This window comes from Ipomoea nil, unplaced genomic scaffold, assembly GCF_001879475.1.
Source record: "Ipomoea nil cultivar Tokyo-kokei standard unplaced genomic scaffold, Asagao_1.1 scaffold3321, whole genome shotgun sequence".
NCBI lineage: Eukaryota > Viridiplantae > Streptophyta > Magnoliopsida > Solanales > Convolvulaceae > Ipomoea > Ipomoea nil.
In genome coordinates this window covers 2,435,620-2,459,855 of record NW_017619749.1, presented here as the reverse complement: position 1 = coordinate 2,459,855, position 24,236 = coordinate 2,435,620, and the positions used below count along the sequence as shown (strand labels likewise).

General features: G+C 36.6%; 2 protein-coding genes across 4 annotated transcripts; both read left to right on the top strand.

Moving 5' to 3' along the window:
- The first annotated feature begins 1,819 nt into the window (after window positions 1–1,819).
- LOC109169708 (branched-chain-amino-acid aminotransferase 2, chloroplastic-like) lies at window positions 1,820–5,070 on the top strand. Of its 3 annotated transcripts, none has more exons than XM_019318586.1 (10): window positions 1,820–2,060; window positions 2,775–2,845; window positions 3,022–3,199; window positions 3,276–3,452; window positions 3,539–3,670; window positions 3,753–3,851; window positions 3,968–4,084; window positions 4,191–4,399; window positions 4,682–4,880; window positions 4,957–5,070. In XM_019318586.1, exons 1-9 carry the CDS (start codon window positions 2,007–2,009, stop codon window positions 4,830–4,832), a joined length of 1,188 nt encoding a protein of 395 aa, XP_019174131.1. In that variant the 5' UTR covers window positions 1,820–2,006; the 3' UTR covers window positions 4,833–4,880; window positions 4,957–5,070. The 3 variants fall into 3 exon arrangements, with proteins under 3 accessions (XP_019174131.1, XP_019174132.1, XP_019174130.1); XM_019318587.1 differs by having other exon boundaries at window positions 3,028–3,199; window positions 4,960–5,061; XM_019318585.1 differs by having other exon boundaries at window positions 4,960–5,061.
- Window positions 5,071–14,211: 9,141 nt separating this feature from the next.
- On the top strand, window positions 14,212–15,993 carry LOC109169731. Its single transcript, XM_019318620.1, has 3 exons — window positions 14,212–14,581; window positions 14,803–14,932; window positions 15,019–15,993. The coding sequence occupies exons 1-3, from the start codon at window positions 14,446–14,448 to the stop codon at window positions 15,884–15,886; spliced, it is 1,134 nt and encodes a 377-aa protein (XP_019174165.1). The 5' UTR covers window positions 14,212–14,445; the 3' UTR covers window positions 15,887–15,993.
- The last annotated feature ends 8,243 nt before the right edge of the window (window positions 15,994–24,236 follow it).

Genomic DNA, 24,236 nt, shown 5'->3' with positions numbered 1-24,236 from the left:
AGGATATCGAGTCTCTCTCTCCACCGTAAACACTCTCTCTCACCGTAAAACAATCCCTCCCGGCCATGTCGACGAATTCATTGGAAAGGACAGTCTCCGCTGCCGGAACTCCTTCGCCGATCGGACCAAACCCCCTCGCCGGTGCTCATCACCACCACCGTACATAATCTTTTACTTTTCAGTGTATTCAAATTTTACTCAATGTAGTACGTCGTACATACCCTTAAATAATAATAACAGTTTTATCTTGTCACCCAAAAAATAAACGTGAAAGGGATGAAATCTGGACCAGTTGGGCAGCTAAGTTGGTGGCAGGCTATCCGCGGTTCCCCGTCGGCGGCACAATCTCCGGTGGTGCCAGAAGTTGAGTATGGACGGATTTCTGAATTTTCTACATGGATTTGTGATGGGTGTAGCGTCGGTTTAATTTCTTCTTTTGCGTTGATTAATCAATCTTCTATTATTAAAGTTTTGTTCAACGTAACGTTTTGCACAGATTATTTGTTCAAAAAACAATAATAAACAAAAATAATAATCACAAAATAAAAATGCACCGAACAATGATAATCACGATATTGATGGAGTTATTGCCAACTCAGTAGTGGATTAGTCCTTACTGGAATTATGAGAAACATGGGGGCTGCACACCACTGCAATGTTGATAGACTTGCCACATCACTAGTCATTTTATTTAAGTAATTAATATATATCCACGTTCTATTTGTTTGAAGGTTTTATACTATTATATTATTATTATTTTTAATCAGTAGAAGGGTGGAAGGGTAAAAGTAAAAAAGGATATTAATGGCCTGTTTGGTACAATGTAGTTTGGTTGTAAAAGAATTGAAATTCAATGAAAACTGAAATTGCATTGTTTGGTTTGAGGGAATTGCAATTCCGCTGAATTGCAATTCCTTCCTTTTGTTGAATTACAATTCATGCCTCCACCCTAAGAATTGCAATTCCATGCTTTGTGGAATTGCAATCTCATTATAAATTACCAATTTACCCTCATTAGCATTATTATATTAATATTATATAAGGGCATTTTAGTATTTGTTTACTTCTTCAGTTCTTCCCTCTCAATTCCCCATAACCCTATTCCTTCCTACCAAACAATGTAATTTAAATTTCCACTTTATTCTTTTCCCACCGAATTACAATTCCTTTCCCCCATAATTCCTTCCTTCCAACCAAACGCTCCGTAAATATAGTAATTCTAATATATTAGGCAATATAACTTCATTATTCGTTCGAAAAAGAACAAAAAAAAATTAATATTTTAAATTCAATTAAGTAATGGATCAATTTTAAATTATAGACGACATTATCATGAATTGACAACAAAATTTAATTTGTTTCATTCTTTAACGGCTGACCTTATCATGAATTGACCGGTCCCACTTAACGTTAAAGAAGAACATAAATATTAATCAAATATAAAATAACATTAAACAAAATAAAATGGTTATTAATGAGAAATAAAAATGGACTAATCAAATATTGCTACCAATGTGAAAATTAATTAGTAGATGAATGTAACACTATTGCATGGCTCAACGGATGTTTTGTGATAATGTAATATTTTCATAATCTCTTCACCAAACAAAAAAAAAAATTCTCATAATCTGATAGCCATATCATTATCCGTGCGGGTCCCAACAATTTTCTTTATTGAATATATGGTCATACAGTAATTTTGAATTCCACGTGGAGTTGTCACTCTCTATTATCCTATCCCACGAAAACCCCAACCAACTATTCAATGAATCAACACATGCTATAAATACCCAAAACCATCCAAACTGACGTGTTAAATTCATCCATCTGCCCATCCATCTCCCTCTCTCTCTATCCCCATTCTTCTCTTGTCCTCTATCTTCTCTGCCAGCGTATACCATTTTCCCCATCTATCTATATCTGCAAAACCATAACTCTCTGAATTCAATTCTGGGATTCTGCATCCCTTCATTGCTGTTTTTGGTTCTGTATAAAAGGGAGAAAGAATGTATGGAATTGGCGCTTTTTCTCGGGCTCTGGCTTTACATCACCGATTCAAGGTCAATCTATCAACTTTACGTAATCTTTCTGCATGTTCTTCTTGAAATTTAATTCTGAAAATTTTTCTTGAGCTTACGATGAATCCATGTTTGACATAGCCTGACATGAGGACCACAAGAAGATAAACTCGTCTAGATTATTCATAACTCAATAGGTCATTTTCACGGGTAATCAAAATTAAAATTTAGAAATTATTAAGTTAAAGAGTTTAATCAACTTGGCTGGGATGGCTAGTAGTCTGATTTTGTTCACTAGAATTCTTGCATGCATTTTGGTGCATATATAATCTTGGTCTTTTCCTGATTTCATGAATGTTTGACTTTATTGTAATTGAAAAACTGGATGATGAGTCTGGAATATGTAAAGTGTAAAATGGAAGATACCATTAGTGATACGTAATGGAATTACTTTTTCCATTCAAATATTTCTTTGTAATAATCTAAAACAAGAAAGCGACTGAAAGATATATTTGGCATTTAGCAATTATGGAGATTATCTGAAAGTTTACCTGAGTCTTAGGAATGTAGTGACTAAAATGGAGAAATCCTAATAATCGAGTTTTGTACACATCATGTTAAAGAGTTTGTCTTATCTCGAATCTCGAATTGAAGTTAAACTGTAAATGTCCTATTGAGATCAAATCTGGATTAGAGTCATTGTTAGAGAAAACATGATTTATGGTCTGATGAATGACAGTTGCTTTGTTATTACAGTTGGGAACTAGATACTTCACGGCTCAAGCTGCATCTTCTTTGAAACCACTCTGCGATCCATCTACTTATAGGTAATTATATTCAAGAATCAAGACAGCCACCAGGCATTAGTCCTCTCAATAAATTATCCTTTCAAGGCCGTACTGAGGCTAGAGAATTTTGTTTTTTGTGGGCAAGAATCATGATGGACCTTGAAGCCTTTTGCTTTTCGATTTAATCAATAGTTTCTGATCTGTTTTTGTTCTAGTGACAGCGCTGAAGAATATGCTAATATTGACTGGAACAATCTGGGATTTGGTCATACTCCAACTGATTACATGTACGTTACAAAGTCCACCGGAGATGGCAGTTTCGAACAGGGAAAACTCGATCGCTTTGGAAACCTGGAACTCAGCCCCGCCGCCGGCGTGTTGAATTACGGACAGGTCTCTTTAAATTTCTGAATCCTGCTTTCATTCTTCTTCTTTTTTCTCTATCTATATGAATGGGTATCCAAAACAGGGCTTGTATGAAGGCATGAAAGCATTCAGGAGAGAAAATGGAGGAATCTTCTTATTCCGCCCAGATCAAAATGCAGCCAGAATGCAGATTGGTGCTGAAAGACTCTGCATGCCGTCCCTAACAACTGAACACTTTCTGGATGCTCTGCGACAAACCGTTCTGGCGAACAAGCGTTGGGTAAATCTTGGATTTCTCTTGTAGCTAGGTTTCTTTAAGGTTGTCTGATCTCCCGATTAACAAACTGTGGCCTTGAACCACCGCAGATACCTCCTCCGGGAAAAGGATCGCTTTACATTAGGCCTATGCTGATCGGAAGTGGACCCATTTTAGGTTTGGCTCCGGCACCCCAGTATACGTTCCTTGTCTATGTTTCCCCTGTCGGAAACTATTTTAAGGTTAGCCTATGTTTCTTTTGTACCTGTACAATCTTGCAAGGTATCGGACTAGATGACTGACTTTAATTTATGACATATGCAGGAGGGCACAGCACCCTTGAACATATACGTAGAGGAAGAGTACCACCGCGCCGTGCACGGCGGAGCAGGCGGTGTCAAAAGCATAACTAACTACGCTCCGGTATATATGATCCTCGTTTAAACTCTCTCTTTACATTTGATAGTTGCAGGACTAAATTTGATCCATTAATATAATTAGTATGGTTCAGATTGTTGTTACATTTTTGTGTGGAATAGGTTATGAAACCAATTACCCGGGGGAAAGCCCGAGGATTTTCTGATGTACTATACTTGGATTCCGTCCACAAGCGATATGTGGAAGAGGTGTCTTCATGTAACATCTTCATTGTCAAGGTATATATACTTGCTCGATCTTCATTTCAACTAAAAGTTAAACTGATTGTTAAATGCTCCACTTTTCTCTCTTCGATCTGGCCATCATATCAATTTGTGGGCACAGGGGAACATTATTTCAACTCCGGTTGCCGGTGCAACCATCCTTCCGGGGATCACCAGAAAGACCATTATAGACATCGCACGAGATTCCGGGTACGAAGTTGAAGAACGGTTGGTCGAAGTTGATGAATTATGTGAAGCTGATGAAGTGTTCTGTACTGGAACTGCAGTTGGTGTTGCTCCAGTTGGAAGCATTACATACAAGGGAAAAAGGTACTATTATTTATTTATTTATTGGGTAATAACATTATCCGAGCAAAACTTCAGAAGTTAGTAAGACAATTGATTTGTTAACTACAACTACAAAGTTCTAAGCTCCAGCGATCAACTCTTTGTAGTTCTTTGCGGGTTAGAACTACAAGGTAGCTAGGTGTCCGCATAACACACTTTGAAGTAGTGATTGTGGTATATCAGTAAATTAAAGAGTAGTACGAATAATTTTGATTAAAGATTTTAAGAAAATGTTGTAAATAATAGTGTGTTACATGTAAACAGGATTGAGTACAAGTTGGGGGAGGAGCATGTGAGCAAGAAACTGGGCTCAACACTTGTGGGGATACAAAAAGGTGTAATTGAAGACAAGAGGGGGTGGGTTATGGAGATTGGAGAACAAACCTCATGGTCCAATTCAATGAAAGCCAGATAATGTATAACTGATAAGTTCAACTTTTAGTGAAGTTGAATATATATATATATATATATATATATATATATATATATATATATATATATATATATATATATATATATATATATATATATATATATATTCATATATACAGATATTGACGGATAGAGAACAATAACTAAAGATTCACATTTTGTAGATCTTTTATTGCTTTTCGTCTTCTATATTATTGATAGATTGTGTTGCATGTGTGGTATACTGGTATGGTCATGTTTCACTATGTTGGCATAACTAATTTACAAGTTAATTTAAAGTTAGAAATTTATAAGTTTTTAACTTTAATTAGTATAATATTTCAAAATAAGTTATTATTTAACCTTTTCATATTTTACCAAACAAAGCTTATAATTTAAACTTTAAAATAAATTATAAGCTCTAAAATAATTAAACTCTACCAAATATATCTGTTTTTTTTTTTTTTTTAATAGGGAGAGGATCATATGAGAACAAGCTCTTAAGAGAAAATTAAAAACAGTTTAAAAAATGCAGTGAAATTTTTATAATTTTCATTAACTTTATCGTGCAAATTTTAAAACTATACAATGCACTTTTTAATAATAAATAGTAAATTGTAGATAACTTTTTAAAATACCAATAAAAATTAAATTTTAAATCTAAATTATATATATAATTACCAAGATTCAAAGCGTACAATGTAAATTTTGTCCCGATTATATACCTGCTACCGTTAATATATTATATACTACATTTTATATATTATACTCCGTATATCTTAAGCTGACCATATTACACGGGCTGTTGGAAGCCCAGATGAAATTAGTGGGCAAATTATGCCCTGGGCCCATTATGGACACGGGCCCAAAACGACGTCGTTTTTAAAAAAAAACGCGTCATTTAGTTTAAAAAAAAAAAAATTCGCCCGCGTTTTGCCGTTAACGACGTTTTTTTTTTTTTTTTTTTTTTTTTTTTTGATTATGAATGTACAGTTATGTCGTTATGAATGTACAGTTATGCCGTTATGAATGTACAGTTATGCAATTATAAAATTATGAACACAGAGCTCTAACGTTATGAACTTACAATTATGAACATATATTGATAAAATTATGAATATAGAGTTCTAAAATTGTGAACATAGAGCTTCGAAAATTATGAATGTACAATTATGGAGTTATGAATGTACAGTTATAGAGTTATGAATGTACAGTTATTAATATATAGTAATAAAATTATGAACATATACTCCTATAACGAAGCGGTCTGAAATTAAAAAAAAAAAAAAAAAAAAAAAAAAAAGAGATAATAGTGCCGCTGGACACGGGTCTAACGCATAACGATTGAATTAGTGTTGCTAAATGAAAATTGAAAATAGGCTGCACTTGCTTTTTGGGCCTAATAGGTTAGGCCCAAACCAGTCCGCAGTTTTTTTTGGGGGTAGTTTGTATTTTGTAATAAAGTTAGTTAATCTACAAATAGTTTACTAATATATATTAGTAGGCTAAGTGTGGGTAAAATGTCCATAAGATTCCTATCACATCTGCTAATTTTAATGTAAGCATCAATCAACATTATGGTACTGCTTCTAGGCCTTAGCTTGTTGCAGTCCCCATCAACCAAAATAAAGGAAGCAAACAAATAGTGGTCATTAATGAATTAATATTAATTTGTTGTTCCAATTTTGTAAGTCTTCCATCAGTGTAGTCGTGGCAGCTTTCTATTACTCTCTTTTACGCACTACACTTTGCTTTGGCCTCATGCTTAGGTCATTTCAAATCTATATATGTATTATTACCCATCCTTAAAACCATGTTTTAATAATAATAATAATAATAATAATAATAATAATAATAATAATAATAATAATAATAATATTAATATTAAATAAATAATATTAATATTAATATTAATAATATAACAAAAAACAAAGGGGAAAAAAAGTTTCATGTTGGATGGTGCGTTCATAGCATGCATACTCTTTACTTTTATTTATTTATTTATTTATTTGGTAATATCAGACTTGCCGCAGAACGAATAATTACTTTATATTAGTAAGTGATTATTTGTATTGAATTAATGAAAAAAAAGGGAGACAATTTTTATGTTAGATGGATATTTGGAGAGTTGAGTCTAACTAAACTTAGGTTGCATTCCAACATGACATCCCTCCTACCTTAGAGTTTTTCTCTCTAAAATTTAGGTTGAAAATGCGCTTAAAATATTCCTTTAGTATCAATATTTAATTAAAAAACAAAAAATCTTGAAATAGGTAATTCTTTTGAATATTAAATTATTGTAACCCTACAATGTTCTAAAATTCTTATAGGTTTTACTCATATATTTATTACCTAAAATATATAACAACTTCTTAAATATATATATATTTTTTGAAAGCTCTTAATTAAATATATTTTTGTATGACTGAAAATTTACTTTAGAAAAACTTACATATTTTAAGAGTTTCTTGTCAATTAATGTTAATACAAAATAAAATAGTAAAAATATTAATAACTTTATAGTATAATCGGATAGATAAAATTGTGTGTCTGTGTGTGATTTCCATCATGGAACACAATGACTAATTCCCTCACTAAATTTTAGGCACCTTTATTGGATGAGACAGCTGACTTAAAGAGTTAAGGTTGCTCCATACCCAAACCAATGATCGAACCCTTAACATTTAATTAAGGATGAATGAGTCTCTTTCACTCAACCACACCCCAAGTTCTCCAAGCCACTAAGTATGTGCGCATGGTAAACTCTACTTCTATATAATAGCTCGCAAATTACATAAAAAAGATATATATTGCACTACAAAATCTATGTGAGAGACTTAATCAGAAGAGCATTAGCAAGAATCCAACTTGTCTCTTGTTATTTCGGTAAATAAGTCAAGAAGGGCCCCTCCCCCCACCCCTCTCTATATATAGCCGCCATATATAATTCAATCCACACAGTTGCAGAAGTCTTTGCTCAAAACAATTGATGTTAAAGCCTACATTGTCTACACAGGTAAACCAAAAATTTGCATATCTAATTATCCATTGGCAACGATAAACATTAAATACAATATACATTGCGTTAAATACTACATTAAAACATGGGTTTTACCGTAATTATGATTATGATTTTTTTTAAAAAAAAAACTTCAAATTATCAATTTAACGCTCTGTCAGGCCGAGATGGGGAGGACCTTTAAGGTTGGGGATTCAACCTTTTGAAAGAAAACTAATGTAACATGAACATGAGCAAAGCTTTCAAAATAGAGAAAACAATTATATTCCATTTATATTAAGACTTATAATTAATAAGACCTATCTGTTGAGTGAATTTGAAGATTTTGACTTTGTGTCATTATACAACTTAATTGATTCATTATTATACTTAGCTAGGATGAGTGGGAACGTATTAAATGCAAAGGAAAAAAATGGGTAGAATGATTAATAGAGAGAACGAAAGAGAGTGGGGGCCGGGGAGGAGAATATGAATTATCACTTATCAGTAAGTGATTATATATTTTTATTGAATTAATGAAAAAAAAAAAGATAAATTTTTTTTTTTAACTTTTTTTGGTTAGACAGAGGTTTGAATTGGAGGGTGGAGTTCAGTACCTTCTATTGAAATAAAGCGCTGATAACAATATGATGTAAGTATATATAAGAAAATAAAGTTACATATATACTATTAATAGTATTAAATATAATTTGTTTGCATAGTAATTTGTATTTGACCTTAACAATTAGTGACACATGTTGTGTAATTGAGACTAGCAAGTGTTAAGAGGGAATTGTTAAGCAGAAACTTGATTAATTAAAGGGTTAGTCCAACATCTTCGATTGCATTTTAAAGTTTTGTGCTTTAAAATTTTGATTTTAAATTTGAATGTATGTCGATCTTATGAGTAAATTTAAATTCATTTTTAATTCTAAATCTATAAGTTAAATTTCAATTTCATCTAAAATAATTTAATTATTAATGGTATTTAATTGATCCAACCAAATTATTTGTACTAGACCAAGTGGTTTGTAGTCCATTAGTATCGGGTTGCTTCCCTAAGTGGAAGGTGTAAGGTTCAAACCTCATTTGAAGCAAATATTGTGTATATGTAGGGTATCCTCCTTTTTTTTTTTTTATAATAAAAAAAAATTATTTGTACTAGCAATTATAGTATTAGAAAAGAAAAAAATTAGCATTCTTGATTTGACAGTTGACTTAATAATCTCAACGTTTCAAGTTTGACTCCGCATATCTCATATGAGATGTGTCTTGACCTTCTTAGTTGAAGTCGGTTAGCTATAGACAACTTAGCTTGGTTTATCTTCTTATAGTCATGTGTCGATTAGGATCAAATTTCATTTAAAGTGCACCTTAAAGTACGTATGTAGTGGTTACAAATTTTTAAGAAAATACCATTTTTAGTCCCCCAACTATAATACATGTATCAATTTTAGTCATTGACTATTAAAAATTTCAAATTAGGTACATGACTATTCAATTTGTATCACATTTGGTCATTGAATTGACTATTAACATTTTCAAATCAGGTGCATAACTATTCAATTTGTATCACATTTAGTCCTGCCGTTAAATTTTCCGAACAAATTTTCGGTCAAGTCACAAGTGACCGGCTAATTTATTTAATTGTTATTTTAAAAATTATTTTAATATTTTTTAAAATAAAATAAAAACTTAAAAAAAATGCTGGACGCAACCCACCTTACTCCTTTGTCTCCGTCGGAGACGAAGGAAGAGGGGGTGGCCGACGTTCTCTTTCCCCCCCATCCACCCCCCCCCCCCCTCTTCCTCTTTCGTCTCCGGCGGAGACGAAAGAGGAATGGTGGAAAGAGAACGCCGGCCACTCCACCCCTCTCTTTTATTTTTTATTTTTGTTATTTTTAAGGTTTTTAATTTAAAAATTATTTAAATAATTTTTAAAATAAAAATTAAATAAATTAGCAGTTTACCAGTGACTTGGTTGAAAATTTGGCCGAAAAATTTAATGGCAGGACCAAATATGATAGAAATTGAATAGTCATGCACCTATTTTGAAAATGTTAATAGTCATGGACCAAATATGATACAAATTGAATAGTCATGCACGTAATTTAAAAATTTTAATAGTCAATGACTAAAATTAATACATGTATTATAATTGAGGGACTAAAAATGATATTTTCTTCAAATTTTTCTATAAATAAATAAAAAAAAATTGGTGTTGCACGTGTTTTAGGTGTGTGGAAAATTAAGTTGGTAAAATTGATGGTGTTTTTTCAACGTAAGTGGTCCACAGAAATAGATAATTAAGCAAATAAGCAACAATATATGACTACTTAGATGTTCTTTAATTGGTGTCTCATTTAATAACCTTGCCTGGCCTGTCAATTCTCACACGTCTCGAAAACGTAACGTTTGTGCTCCCATTTTGTTTGTTTCTTCAATTCACTTGAACTTTATTTGATATATGTAAATGTCAATCAAATGGATCTCATTTCACTGTTAATCTATAGGAAATTGTTTGATTTATCATGAAAGATACCAATTCAATAAGCATTATGTGGTTGGACTAGAAAGATCAGAGTTTTGATTCTCCTTAAAAAAAAAAAATTTAGACTCAAATTTTGTTAAATAATAGAGAAGATGATTCTTGTACCAAAAGGTTACAATTATCAAGTAATAGTTACAGATTTTCATTGTCACTAAAACATATACAGTGACTTCATAGTAAAGTTTAAGTTTAAGTTAAAATTAAAATAGTTATTAAATTCTTGAAATAAGATCGACAAATATATATGGATTTGTGGGATTTTATAATATCTTAATTCTAATTCCGTCCATTATTTTATAGTTTTGGATTGAATGTTTTCTATGTGCTAGCAGACACTGCTATACATACAAGAAAACATCTTATATTCACTTAAATCACAAACAGTCATATAAAACGTATGGTTGGATTAATTATATGGTTTGTGAATTGTACGAATTAAATCAGACAAGCACAAAATGTTATGAAACAATGAAATAAAAATTGCAAAAAGAATGAGGTGAGAGGGATTGTCAGATCGCTGCTCTCTAAATAAATTAAAGAGTGAAAGCTAAGGCAGCACATCTGTCACGCAATTATATGCTTTGCATATAATAAATTCGACATACAACTCAGGTCGGTCATGTCTGCTAATCTGCTATATATACATATTACATATACAGAGTTTTTACCGTGTTGATACACGCATTTTAACAGTCAAATTTAACTCAATTATACGGAATATTTTGTACAATCAGTAAGATAATCATGCTTATTTCCTAGTTTTTCTAAACAATTACGATTGTCCAATGGAGAAGACATTCACCAATTGTCCAACTAGAAATTTTGTTGATGTATTTTTTTTTTAAATAATTCATTTACGGAGTATAATTTATATATATGTGATTCACATAAGTGTCTTGGGTGAAATTTAGAGGGTTGAATCTAATAGATATTTTGCCATCTAGTCTGCAAGAATAAAAAAAAATAAAATTTCACATTTACTATTAGTTATAGTTTTTAGCATATTAATAACATGTTGAGTAGTTGAGATTAACTGAGTATAAGAAAATAAAATTGCTAAAGCTATTATTACAAACTGAATTGGTAAAAGTTTGACTCAGTTTACACTTTTTTTACTTGTTCGAGGGGTTTAGTAAAACTTACCATTAAAAATTCAATTGTGTTATTTGTTTGTTTTAGGGGCATATTTGATATATATATATATATATATATATATATATATATATATATAAATGGTTCCCGTGCGGTTGGTTACCTCAAGTGCGGTTGTGCGATTAAATATGAGTCATTGATCTTGCCTAAATCAACGTCCAGGATTAATGGTGATTAAAAAAACGCGCAGTGGTAATTTGATATTTTTGTATCTAGGTCAAATTTAAAGTGGTTTGTGTACTTAAAAGTGTGCAATTTTAAAATTTTAGGTGCGTAGTTTGTGTTCTTAAGGTGTGTTTTTTTGTGTTAACCGTACAACCGCACGGGAAGATATATTTGCACCTGATCCACTCCCTATATATATATATATATATATATATATATATATATATATATATATATATATATATATATATGAATGAAATAATATTTTTTTTTTAAAAAAAAAAAGAGGAAGAAAAAGAAGAAGAAGAAGAATGAGGAGGAGGAGGATTATATAAGGTCAATAAAATGAGGCCAATGATGTGATAGTTGGATATGTTGCAATGGTTAAGTGCACTGTATTCATTAATTTGACCATCCTTGTAGGACATATATGGCTTATTCATTTCATTTTTATCTCCATAATCTTTAGCTTCTTCCAAAGAAACAACCTTAGCATCTTCAACCCTCTCTTTTTCTAAGCCTCTTACAGTGTTTGACATTCATAATATAGCTCCACAATCTTTCAAAAATTAGGATTAAATTTAAACTGTTTTTTGACAATTGACTTTTATGAATGAATATGTGTATGTATATAAATTAAACTTTTTTTTTTTTTTTTTTTTTTTTTTTTTGTAATTCAACCTTATAACTTTAATTTAACTTCACCTGTGCAATGTAAATAAGATGACTAGCTCAAGCCACTTCCACATTAACCGTACCAGAAGTCTCAACTCTTTCCCACTCAGTACAAACATGCGTATATAATTAGTCATTTTGATTTATAGGGAAATTTAATTTGCAGATATTACTCGTAAATGCGCACTGATTGAAGTCCACCTTGTGACCCTCTCCGATTCTCAGGATCAAGAGTTTACTGTTATGCTCGCTGAGAATTGGTACGTAGCAAAGTAGATCACAAGTTTGAATTCAATTGAAAGCGCAATGTGTTGTGTAGTTGAGGTTGGTATGTAGGTGCTAGGAAAGAAATATTGGGCACATACACTCTTGAAGGGTCGAATCCAACATCCTGTCAAATTTGGAACCTTGTGATCATTAATTGAGGAAACATGCAATTAAGACCTTTAAAAAAAAAAAAATCGGTTTGAAAATGTTAGGAGTTAGAGGGTGATTAGTTAATCTCCATAAATATAGTTACCAAATATAGGAGGATAATTAGTGAATGTGTTGTTGTTTGTCAAGACATTTTCAAAAGCTTTAACCACTAGTTTGAATTGAGGAATGACGGATTCAAACAGAAAAACAGTCAACACATGCAGTACTTGACAAGTTGACGAAGCCAAAGGGTACCCAGCCAGAACCTTTCTGTACGCCATTGAGATTTGCTTTAGGTTATTTGGTGACCTAACAAAACGGAAATTTACCTTGTATTTACGATCGATGATGATGTTCTTATTTATCCACCAACGACGATCATGTCCTTCTTACTTCTTCTAGAATCTTTCTTGGCTAGCAAGGCTTTTCATTTTTAAAATTAAATCTTTGGAATTGAAGAAAAGATCGAAATTATCTTGACTTTGTTGTGTTTACAACTTCCAAATAACATTTTCCTCTAACCTTCTTCTAGTGCAATGGATAAGTTCTATCTTGTTGAATTGGATCTTTAATTATTAGTCTAATCTCCCATGACCTAATGATGATCAAATGATTACTCAATCATGAAATATAAAGTCTTAAAATCTCCCCCACCCCGCAAGGTCTAGCATGAAAAACAAATTAAATACAACACATGATGAGAGATAAATCGCACTATATGATTATGTGTGATAGGTTACGTTCAATCGAGCATAAATATATATTTTTGCTCCATACATATACGTGTTGAATTTTAATAGAATTGGATCCCGCAATCATAATACGGGATGATCAATTTTTTTATTTTTTTTGAAAATACCAGATGTTTGATATGATGTATACTCCCTCACTATTCCATTATAAAATGCTAGACACTAGAGCTTTACAGTTGGACATTTTGTATTTTTTGACCACCTAAAGTAGTCGGGACTTAATATTATCTCACGTCAATTTTACAATATATTGTAAAGTGATACTTAAGTTGATGTCAAATCCTTACTCTTAAATTAACTTTGATGATTTTACAAAAATATAATTGTAAATTTTCTAATGATAAGGATAAATTGGTTAACCAGTTGAGATACACTTAGCTTGTCTACTTGAAAGTAATATATGAGTAGTTTTAGTTATATATATATATATATATATATATATATATATATATATATATATATATATATATATATGTATATGTATTTATTTATTAATTTATTAATGACGTAAGTCATTAAATATAGTACAATTAATGACTTGGAAAATCAAGTTTCAATCTTTTTCAACGGACGGTTAATTAAAAATTAATGAATTAATCAAGCATATATTTCCACACATTTCAAAGTACTAATGTTTATATTTAATGATTCTGTGCTGAGAAATATGACAAGAAGAAGAAAACCCTCCCTTCCGCTCCTATCATATATCAATTATATTTTATGAACTAGCCATTACATTCATCATCTTCTTCTGTCCATACCTCCTTTTCTGAATCATATAGCGCCACTCCTAAACACCTTTACCCTTTCTCTCTCTCTCTCTCTGCAACTTCTTATTATCTCAGGAAAGAAAGAAGAGAGGAGAGAATAAGCTAAGGCAGCTGGCAAAAGGAAGAATTGAAGAATAATGGGTAGAGCACCCTGCTGTGACAAAAATAACGTGAAGAAAGGGCCATGGTCGCCGGAAGAAGATGCCAAGTTGAAGGCTTATATTGAAGAGCATGGAACCGGTGGTAATTGGATTGCTTTGCCTCAGAAAATTGGTACATACCTACTCAATCATCGTCAAGAACTTGATCCAACTCTTTTCGTTTTAGTTTTTGTCTTTTTTGAGTTACGAGGAAGCTGGCTTGCAGGAAGGTTTATAGGGAATCAAACTTGTAACTTTGTGATTACTAAGTCAAGAGCTGATCAACTTTCTGGTTTTTGTTTTCTTATTTTTTATTGTATGTTTCTTGGAATAATTTTGTGTGTGTACGTGAAGGGCTTAAGAGATGCGGGAAGAGTTGTCGTCTCCGATGGCTGAACTATCTCCGGCCGAACATTAAGCACGGAGGGTTTTCAGAGGAAGAAGATAACATCATATGCAGCCTCTTTATAAGCATTGGGAGCAGGTAATAATCCCATCTTTTTTTCTTTTTTTTAAAAAAAATTATATGATTGTTACGGAAACTGATTTTCCGGCGGGCGGTGGATTCAGGTGGTCTATAATCGCGGCGCAGCTCCCGGGAAGAACTGATAACGATATAAAGAATTACTGGAACACAAGGTTGAAGAAGAAGCTTTTCGGCAAGCAGCGGAGAGAGCACGGCCTCAAGGCCGGTAACGGTAACGTAGCCCGGCAAAAGCAGGCCGAAATGAGAAAAGCCGCCGTCGCCGCCGCCGCGAGAGAAAACCCTATGATGATGATGATGGCTCCTCTCGGCAACACTAACAACTCTCCTCCCTGGCCGGAGCTGCCGGTTCTGGACCCGATTCGGTACCCCGCAGCCGACAACGAACCCGGTTTCAACGACCATCACTCCATTAGAAACCTGTTAATCAAGCTTGGCGGGAAATTCAGGGACGACAACGACGACGATCTTAAGCATAAAAACCTCGCAGCGTACCCCATGGAAAATCCGTCGCCTGTGCTCGTTCCGCCGCCCCCGCCGCCGCTCTATCAACTCTCGTCTGCTCCGACAACCGACACCACCTTAAACTCCCCATTCTCAATCAATGAATACAACATGGAAGCGGAACTTCGGAGCTTGCCAGGTGAGAACTGTTTCCCGGAGCAAATCCCTTACACCGACAACACCAACATCCCGCAGAAAATGGACGGCCTGGAATTCTTGTACGACAACATGTTAAACAACAATGGGAGACTCGGAAGCAGTAGCGGCGGAGCCATGATGGACTGGAGCGAGATGATGAGCTATTGCAGCTTAGCATTTGCTCCTCCATTGTCAACTTACACAACTACTGCTGTTCAACCCGCCAATGGTTTGCCGGCGGCGCAACCGCACTCCGCCGCGCTGTTTGACGGCGAGGAGCTCATCAGCTACTCCGGGACGCCGCCGCAATAGTAACCTTAATTAATTGCCATTATATATGTTCATTTGTACATTAATTATTACTTAGTGGGCACTGTAAATTTTTCCTGTACGTGTTTAGTATGTATTAGAGCTGATCAGAAGTGCCTCAGGTTTGTTCCTGGGTGACAGATTGTGGGTAAGCGCCGATTAAAAGTGGAGGGGTGAATGTTTCTAATGAGTTATGTTACTTATGGATAATATTAAACAAACCCTAATAAAATTGCTGGACTATATATGCATGTTTATCATCCCTTCAATAATTTCAAATGTCTTCATCTTCTTGCCAAATTTCCTTCCATTTTATCATTGGTTGATCGAGTTGAATCTTTTTTGTTTTTAATGGTGAAATGTATAACTAAGTCTAGTTAGCAATGATTCCCATTGACTACTGATTCTAGAATGTGTCTATCAAGATATATAAAATGTGTTGTGTCACCTTGGAAACTTTGTTGTTAATTAGTTTGTGATGGCTAGCTGGCTTTGAATGTTACAGCTTATTTGAAGAAGTTAATATGTTGTTGCATGCATTCTGTAGGTAGCTAGTAGCAAAGGCGTACCCTTGATTGTCCATAGTTGATCAATTATTGCATGTAGGGATCAGAGTTAAATTTAAAAATTTGTGGTTACCTAGCTAGTTACCAGTCCAATCAATTCGACCCTCAATATAACTTTATTTATTTATATTTGTGTAGTAAATATTATCACTTTTTTATGGACGAGATGTTGAATTTGTCTCTCCAAACCTCCTCCCATCCAACACATTCACTATATGATCCATCAAGTCTCACAACTCAAGTTCAAGTTTGGACAAGTTCTCCTCGAAATTAAAATAACCCTTGTATATTGACGGTAAAAACGTTACCGGTTGTAATATTAGAATAACAAATGATGTGACAAGGTAACAATAGATGTAACAATAGTTGTATTGCTTTTGTCTCAGTATAGAAAGTACAGTGTGTCCTGCTCAGCTGAGGGAAGTTCTATTTATGCTAGGTCCTAACGGTAACAACATGGGACATAAGTGGGAGCCTGGCCTTTAATTCTCTCTCATCAATGGGGGCTTCAATGCTGGCTTCAATGGTAGTAACAACGGCACCTGTTGGAATTCCTGACCGTTGGAGTTATGCCCGTTGGGTTCCCATGTGATGCTGAGTCAATGCCCACATGCTGAGTCAATGCCCATTTGTGATCCGGGTCGGGTGCCAGGCCTATTATCCTGTCACCAGTCCCCCCTACTCTTGAGGCAACGGATGTGTTTGAGTTGACTTGGGAGTAAAGCTGAATTTGCTTGATATCGTGGAGAATCCCGATTGATCCCGAGTATGTGATTTTATTTTCCAAATCACACATGAATTTTTTTTTTTTTTTTTATGCTGGCCGAGACGGGCTGCGGCTTAGGCTGGCCGAGGTGCGTGCCGAGGCATCGCCTCAACCGAGCGTGGCCGAGGCGTCGCCTCGACTGATCGTGGCCGAGGTGTGCGCCTCGACCAATCGTGGCCGAGGCGTGCGCCTCGGCTGACCGTGGCCGACCGTGGCCGAGGCGTCGCCTCGACCGATCGTGGCCGAAGCGTCGCCTCGACCGATCGTGGCCGAGGCGTCGCCTCGACCGATCGTGGCCGAGGCGTCGCCTCGACCGACCGTGGCCGAGGCGTGCGCCTCGGCTGACCATGGCCGAGGCGTCGCCTCGACCTATCGTGGCCGAGGCGTCGCCTCGACCGACCGTGGCCGAGGCGTCGCCTCGACCTATCGTGGCCGAGGCGTCGCCTCGACCGATCGTGGCCGAGGCGTCGCCTCGACCGATCGTGACCGAGGCGTCGCCTCGAACGATCGTGGCCGAGGCGTCGCCTCGACCGATCGTGGCCGAGGCGTGGCCTCGACCGATCGTGGCCAAGGCGTGCGCTTCGGCTGATCGCGGCCGAGGCCTCGACCGATCGTGGCCAAGGCGTGCGCTTCGGCTGATCGCGGCCTAGGCGTAGCCTCGTCCGATCGTTTTTTTTTTTTTTTTTTTTTTTTCCGGGGCCGAGGCGCGGTCTCGGCCTGTGGCCGAGGCTTGTGCCTCGGCCAAGCCTCGGCCTTGGCTGAGGCGCACCCTCAGCCAATTTTTTTTATTTTTTTTTTTATTTTTTTATTTTTATTTTTTTGAAACAACATGGGCGGACCGCAAGCACGAGATATTTTTCCAAAAGATTTCAGAATGCAAAGCGGGCGGACCGCGATTTCCAAACACCAGTTCCAAACGACTACTAGAATATTATGGAAAATACTTAATCAAATGTTCCTAGCTCCATACCCGATCGATCATCCTTACAGATGGTGTGGACTTATAGATCATTTCTGCCAATCTTTTTGCATGCTTTAACGTAGCAACTTCGGGCCGCTCGCTGGTCTCCTCTGACGACCCCTATCCCGCTCAGAGTGGGGAACTTCATACACAAGTGTTCCACCGACACTATGGCCTTGAGGTTCTCCAGTGCTGGTCTCCCCAATATGATGTTGTGCGCGCAAGTGAGTTTTACCACGATGAATTCCAAGTCAAGTTTGCGAATGTTAGGGCTCGTGCCTATCTCCACTGGTAAGACCACTGACCCCTCCGTCTCCACTGAATCACCCGTAAATCCAGAGAGTGGGGTACGTACTTCTTTGAGCTGGTTCCTAAGTATCCCTAACTTGGTGAAGGCATCGTAATACATCACATTGACTGAGCTTCCCGTGTCGACTAAGATGCGGCGGATAATGACATCATTGACGTCCATCTCAATTACCAGGGCGTCACGATGGGGTAACGGGCCCTCTGGGAGGTCATCATCAGAGAAGGTGATGGCCTCCTGTCTCTGTTTCTTTTCTCTGGGAAGACTCGCCACTTCTCCCACGTATAGCTGCCGGCTCCACTTCTTTCTTTCCGCGGGCGTGTCGCCCCCTGCAGGTCCACCATAGATAAAGTGTATGGTGTGCTTCTTTTGTCGTCTGGGCGTCACCTCGGTTTCTTTCTCGCTATCACTCTGCTCAGATATTTGGTCGTGGTCTCTTTTTTTGGCGTTTGAGGTGGACGGCTCGGTGCCATCCTCATTCCTCCAGACATTTTTTGGTGGATTGTGTTGCGGCTGTTGCTGCTGCTTGGATCGCTTGACGAAATGTCGGAAGTAGCCCTGCTGGATGAGGTCTTCTATTTGTCTCTTCAAAACGTGACACTCATCCGTGTCGTGTCCGGCATGCCTATGAAACCTGCAGTACTTTGTTTGGTCTGCCTTTGGGGAGACCTTCATGCACTCCTCGGGGAATTCTACCATTCCCATCTCCTCAGCTTGCTTTAGAATGACACTGACGGGATGGGTAAGAGGAGTCAAATTACGCAAGGGGACCAGGCGAGGCCGTTCGTGGTCTCGGCCTTTCCCTGCGGTCGGGTGGTTCGAGAGTGGTGCCTGGCCGGGCGGACCAGCTTTCCCAGGCTTCCCATCTTTCCTACCATCCTCTTCGTCCTTCTTCTTCCTGTCGACGTCCTCTGCTTCGGCATAGCGGCTAGCCGTCCTCATCAGATCTTCGTAAGAGCGGGGGTGGTGAGCGTTCAACTGCTTGTGGAAATACCCTGATCTTAAGGCATGGATAAATATCGGGATCGCCGCCTTGGAGTCGAAGTCGTAGACATTATTGACTTCCTTTTTCCATTTGATCAGGAAGTCTTTGAGGCTCTCGCCTCTATCTTGCTTCACTACACAGAGGTGAGAGAAGGGTTTCTTGCGATGTATGCTACCGGAGAAGTATGTTAGGAAGCTCTTGGACAACTCCCCAAAGTTTTGGATCGACCCATCTGGGATGGTGTTAAACCAGTCTTGGGCCGCTCCATCCAGTGTGGACAAGAACGCTCGGCACATGATGGCGTCCCCTGCCCCGATCATTACCATAGCAGCCTTGTACCTCGTCATGTGGACACGTGGGTCAGTGGCCCCCGTGTACTCCTTGATGGCGGGCAACCTAAAGTCCTTCGGCAAAGGTACGTCCATGATGCTAGGGGAGAATGGTGCTGCCATCCGTGCCTCAAGTTCCGGCGACTGCTCCCGTGCCTCCACCCTTCTTGCTAACTCCTCGATTCTTCTCTGCAGCCTCTCGACCAGGGCCGACTCGTCAGGGTGCCGACGCGGGGCCGGCTGCCGCTCCTCCATGTGTCGGCGTGGAGCTAGTTCATCGACGTGCTGTCTATCTGAGTGTCGACGCGGAGCGGGTTCCTCGACGTTCCGTCCATTCAAGTGTCGGTGTGAGACCCGCTCATCAGCGCGTCGCTTCTCCGCCGAGTGCCGACGCAGAGCCGGCTCATCAACGCGTCGCTCCTCCAAGTGTCGACGTAGGGCCGACTCATCAACGTGTCGGCGTGGGGTCGGCTCCCGAGACTCGCCCACCTCCTCTGTGGGTGATCTCTCGGCTTGTTTGTTCTCGTGTTGGCGAGGGCCTCTGGTAGAGGACCCCTCGGCCCGTGATCCTAATCTTTGCCGCACGGGCGCCCTCTGTCCCAATCGTTCTGGCGCAGATTGGGAAGGGCCTGGTTGTCGTCTGGCCGGTCCACTTCTTTGGGCCTCTACCCCTATTTGCTGGGGCCGCGGCGTGGGCACTTGGCCTTGCAGTCCCACCGCCACCTGATTTAGCGCCGCCGTCACTGCTTGCTGAATGATATCGGCGGTCGTCTGGAGGTTCACGGCTTGGTTCACCCCCCCCCCCCCCCCCATTGTTGAGTTGGTCTTGAAGGTCCCCGGGCCTCCCGTTCACGGCTTGGTTTACCCCTCCATTGTTGAGTTGGTCTCGAAGGTCCCCGGGCCTCCCGTTGTTGAGCTGTTCTCGGAGGTCCCCTCCGCGATTGTTGGTGAGTTGGTCCCGGAGGTCACCTGAGGCATTGCCATTGTTCACGTTGCGAGAACCGTGGGAGCTGCGGGACGCCATTCTTTCAGGCTTGCTGCTGAAAGAGAAAAAGAGTAGTGTTGTAACCTGCTTGAGTATTGGACTCAGGCTCTCAATGAAAGCACCAATGACGGTAAAAACGTTACCGGTTGTAATATTAGAATAACAAATGATGTGACAAGGTAACAATAGATGTAACAATAGTTGTATTGCTTTTGTCTCAGTATAGAAAGTACAGTGTGTCCTGCTTAGCTGAGGGAAGTTCTATTTATGCTAGGTCCTAACGGTAACAACATGGGACATAAGTGGGAGCCTGGCCTTTAATTCTCTCTCATCAATGGGGGCTTCAATGCTGGCTTCAATGGTAGTAACAACGGCACCTGTTGGAATTCCTGACCGTTGGAGTTATGCCCGTTGGGTTCCCATGTGATGCTGAGTCAATGCCCACATGCTGAGTCAATGCCCATTTGTGATCCGGGTCGGGTGCCAGGCCTATTATCCTGTCATATATATTAATTAAATATCACTTCACATCAATATATTTAATTGCATGGTGCATTTGTTATATATGATAGCAATGATTGAACTCCCGAAATTCATATGCCCTCTCATATGTTACGGGAAGATATATACATGTATTGGAGTGCAACGCAACAGGACACATACAACCCGTTTAACGTACGTAGTACCACATTAACACAGTCATGGTGTGAATTGTTTGGACGAAATGCTGGTTTAAGTAGTTGTAATTACAATAAATATTTGGAGCACATACATACTATACATACATACACAGCAAGTTTGCTTACACAAAACAAAACGGTTGGCTGACCAGATTAATGATTGCACATAATTAGAGTTGATTACAGTTGTTGTACTTTAGACTATAGCTTTTGTTTTGGAGCTGACTTAGGTTCCTAAACACCTGTGTCGTTTGGTAAGGGCAGCCAGTTAGGTAATAGTTTGTTATGTATCCTTTGACATATGTAATCCATGGGCGACAGGTTTTTCTCTGTGCCACTTAATTCATCTCTTCTGTAGCTAGCTGTTAACACTTAATCCACCTCAGTTAATCATCATTTGTCTGTCTCATCTAGTTAGTTACAAGTTTTACCGATCTTATGATGATGATATCGACTTTTACTCACTTCGTACGTATTGCACATTAAAAATATGGGTTTTTATCAATTATTTGTTGTTAAAATTGGATGTATATAATCTTTGGGAGAAAGTCAAGACCTTGCCTAAATGGCAAGAATCTTGAGGAGTGGTGTACTTATCTAATTTTTTTTAATTATTTATTGTATGTTTACTGTTTTACCAGTTGTCAAAATCAAACGTTTACTGCTACATCAAAAGTTATGAATAGTGAAGTCACAACTTTTTTTAAAAAATATTTATTTAGTAGTCAGCACCACATTTTTATGAATTAATATATACTGAACATGTAAAATGTATGAGCTAGCGTAGCTAGGTTGAGGTTCACCCCTGCCTAGAAAATTAAATGTGCAATAATGTTTAATTTGGATGCTATAGAGGGAAGCAAAGGACATTTTGTCAACTCTTATATATAAATGTTGGTGTTCATGATGATTGGAGTTTGAAATATTAGGTGGTTCTTAGGTTGTTAATAAGTTGTATTATTAGCACTACCTCTTTATTACGCAGGTAATTAAAGGAGTTTGGCATTATATGATTTAGGAAAAATAACAGTTTTGGTATTTCAATTATGAATAAATAGTTTGGTAAAGTTTATTTTAAAACTTATAGCTTATTTTAAACTATAAATAAGCTATAAACTCGATCTATTGGATAACTCATGACTTTTTAACTTTCTTTTTATCTTTATTAATTTTAAAAAAATGGCATCATATACTCTTAATTAATCAAAATTCTAATATCCTAGTTTTTCTTTTTTATGTCTTTTAATTTTACTAAATACTTTACTTTCAATAGTTATGTCATGGATCGGGGTCAATCTTGCAAGGTGGGTCTGGGTTATATTCACAATTTATGAACTCTATATTCACAATTTTTGAACTTTATATTCACAATTTTAGAACTGAATATTCACAACCAATGAATTATTTTTTGTTTTTTAAAAATTATTAAAAACAACTCAGCGAGTAAATATTTTGTTACGTAATTGTGAATATAGAGTTCAAAAATTGTGAATATTGAGTTTTGTAATTTTATGTATTGAGATCTAAAATTGTGAATATTCAGTTCTAATATTGTGAATATAGAGTTAAAAAATTGTGAATATAACACAGGTCCACCTTGCAAGCCACAACATAATTTCAAATTAATTAACTTTTAACTTTTAACTTTCAACTAAGCGTGTCAAACAGAGCCTTAATTATCTCGCTAATTATGCGAGTTACCATATTTGATTCCTAAATTGTCAAGATTATAGTAAAATTAGTTCTTGATCCAACAAAATGTTAATTTTGATTGTTAAATATTCAAAACTATGATTTTTTCAATATTATTCTTGTGAATTTGAAGCACTATTCTCAATAATAAAATTAATTTTGTAGTTTAGATACTATAAATTATTGAATAATACTTTGAAAAAAATGCTACAAAAGTTTCAAAAATAACATTAATTAAAAAGTTAATATTTTGAGTATTTGACAGTCAAAATTAACATGCATGTTTACCTCGCTTTTGGAGCTATTTTCACCACGACCTTAGCATCTGAATGACGAAATGTAATAATGCATATAATTAAAAACTAAATTGACTATTTACTTGCCAACATCTTGTGTTTAGATGGTATGTAATACCTTTTTTTATGTGGGAGGCCAGGTTATGAGATTGAATCTCAGTTAAGACGTTGTTGACTTTTTGTGTTGAGTCAGTAGCATTCAAAAAGAAAAATTGACTATTTACTCATAATTGCGGGATAAAATTTTTTTTTTTTTTGGCAATATTAAAAAGAAGAAGCCACTACCTATAAGGTTAGGATTTAGGAACGTAGGATAGATTTAAGCTAAAGACAGCTTCTTCTTCTTCTTTTTTTTGGAAAAAAGCTAAAGACAGCTAGCTAGGTTATATATATGTCAACAATATCGAACTTACTTTTTGAATACACATTTAGCCTTTTGTTGAATTGAATAGTCACATGGAGACCCTTGTTACAAGGATTTTTTTTTTTTTTTTTTGGGAATTGTAATTTGTATTTACTCCAATTCTTTAAATCAATTATATATATATATATATATATATATATATATATATATATATATATATATATAATTAATTAATTAGAATTTCTTTTTAAGATAATAACGAGATTCATTAATAAATCAAATTAGTAACAATTACATCACTAATAAAAATAAGTAGAGACAAAGTCCACCGCTAAAAGTCATACATACAAATAGCAGTTTTAGCTAGACTATGAGTCACCATATTTGTAGACCTCTTGATAAAAATAATTTGTGCCTTAATC

What these genes read in the sequence shown, in the direction of transcription:
- LOC109169708 (XM_019318586.1), top strand. Translation starts at nt 2,007, where the DNA reads ATGTATGGAATTGGCGCTTTTTCTCGGGCTCTGGCTTTACATCACCGA. An exon ending in CTGTCGGAAACTATTTTAAG is followed by an intron (nt 3,671 to 3,752) that starts GTTAGCCTATGT and finishes TGACATATGCAG; the next exon opens with GAGGGCACAGCACCCTTGAA. An exon ending in GTAACATCTTCATTGTCAAG is followed by an intron (nt 4,085 to 4,190) that starts GTATATATACTT and finishes TTGTGGGCACAG; the next exon opens with GGGAACATTATTTCAACTCC.
- LOC109169731 (XM_019318620.1), top strand. Translation starts at nt 14,446, where the DNA reads ATGGGTAGAGCACCCTGCTGTGACAAAAATAACGTGAAGAAAGGGCCA. An exon ending in TGCTTTGCCTCAGAAAATTG is followed by an intron (nt 14,582 to 14,802) that starts GTACATACCTAC and finishes GTGTACGTGAAG; the next exon opens with GGCTTAAGAGATGCGGGAAG. An exon ending in TTTATAAGCATTGGGAGCAG is followed by an intron (nt 14,933 to 15,018) that starts GTAATAATCCCA and finishes CGGTGGATTCAG; the next exon opens with GTGGTCTATAATCGCGGCGC.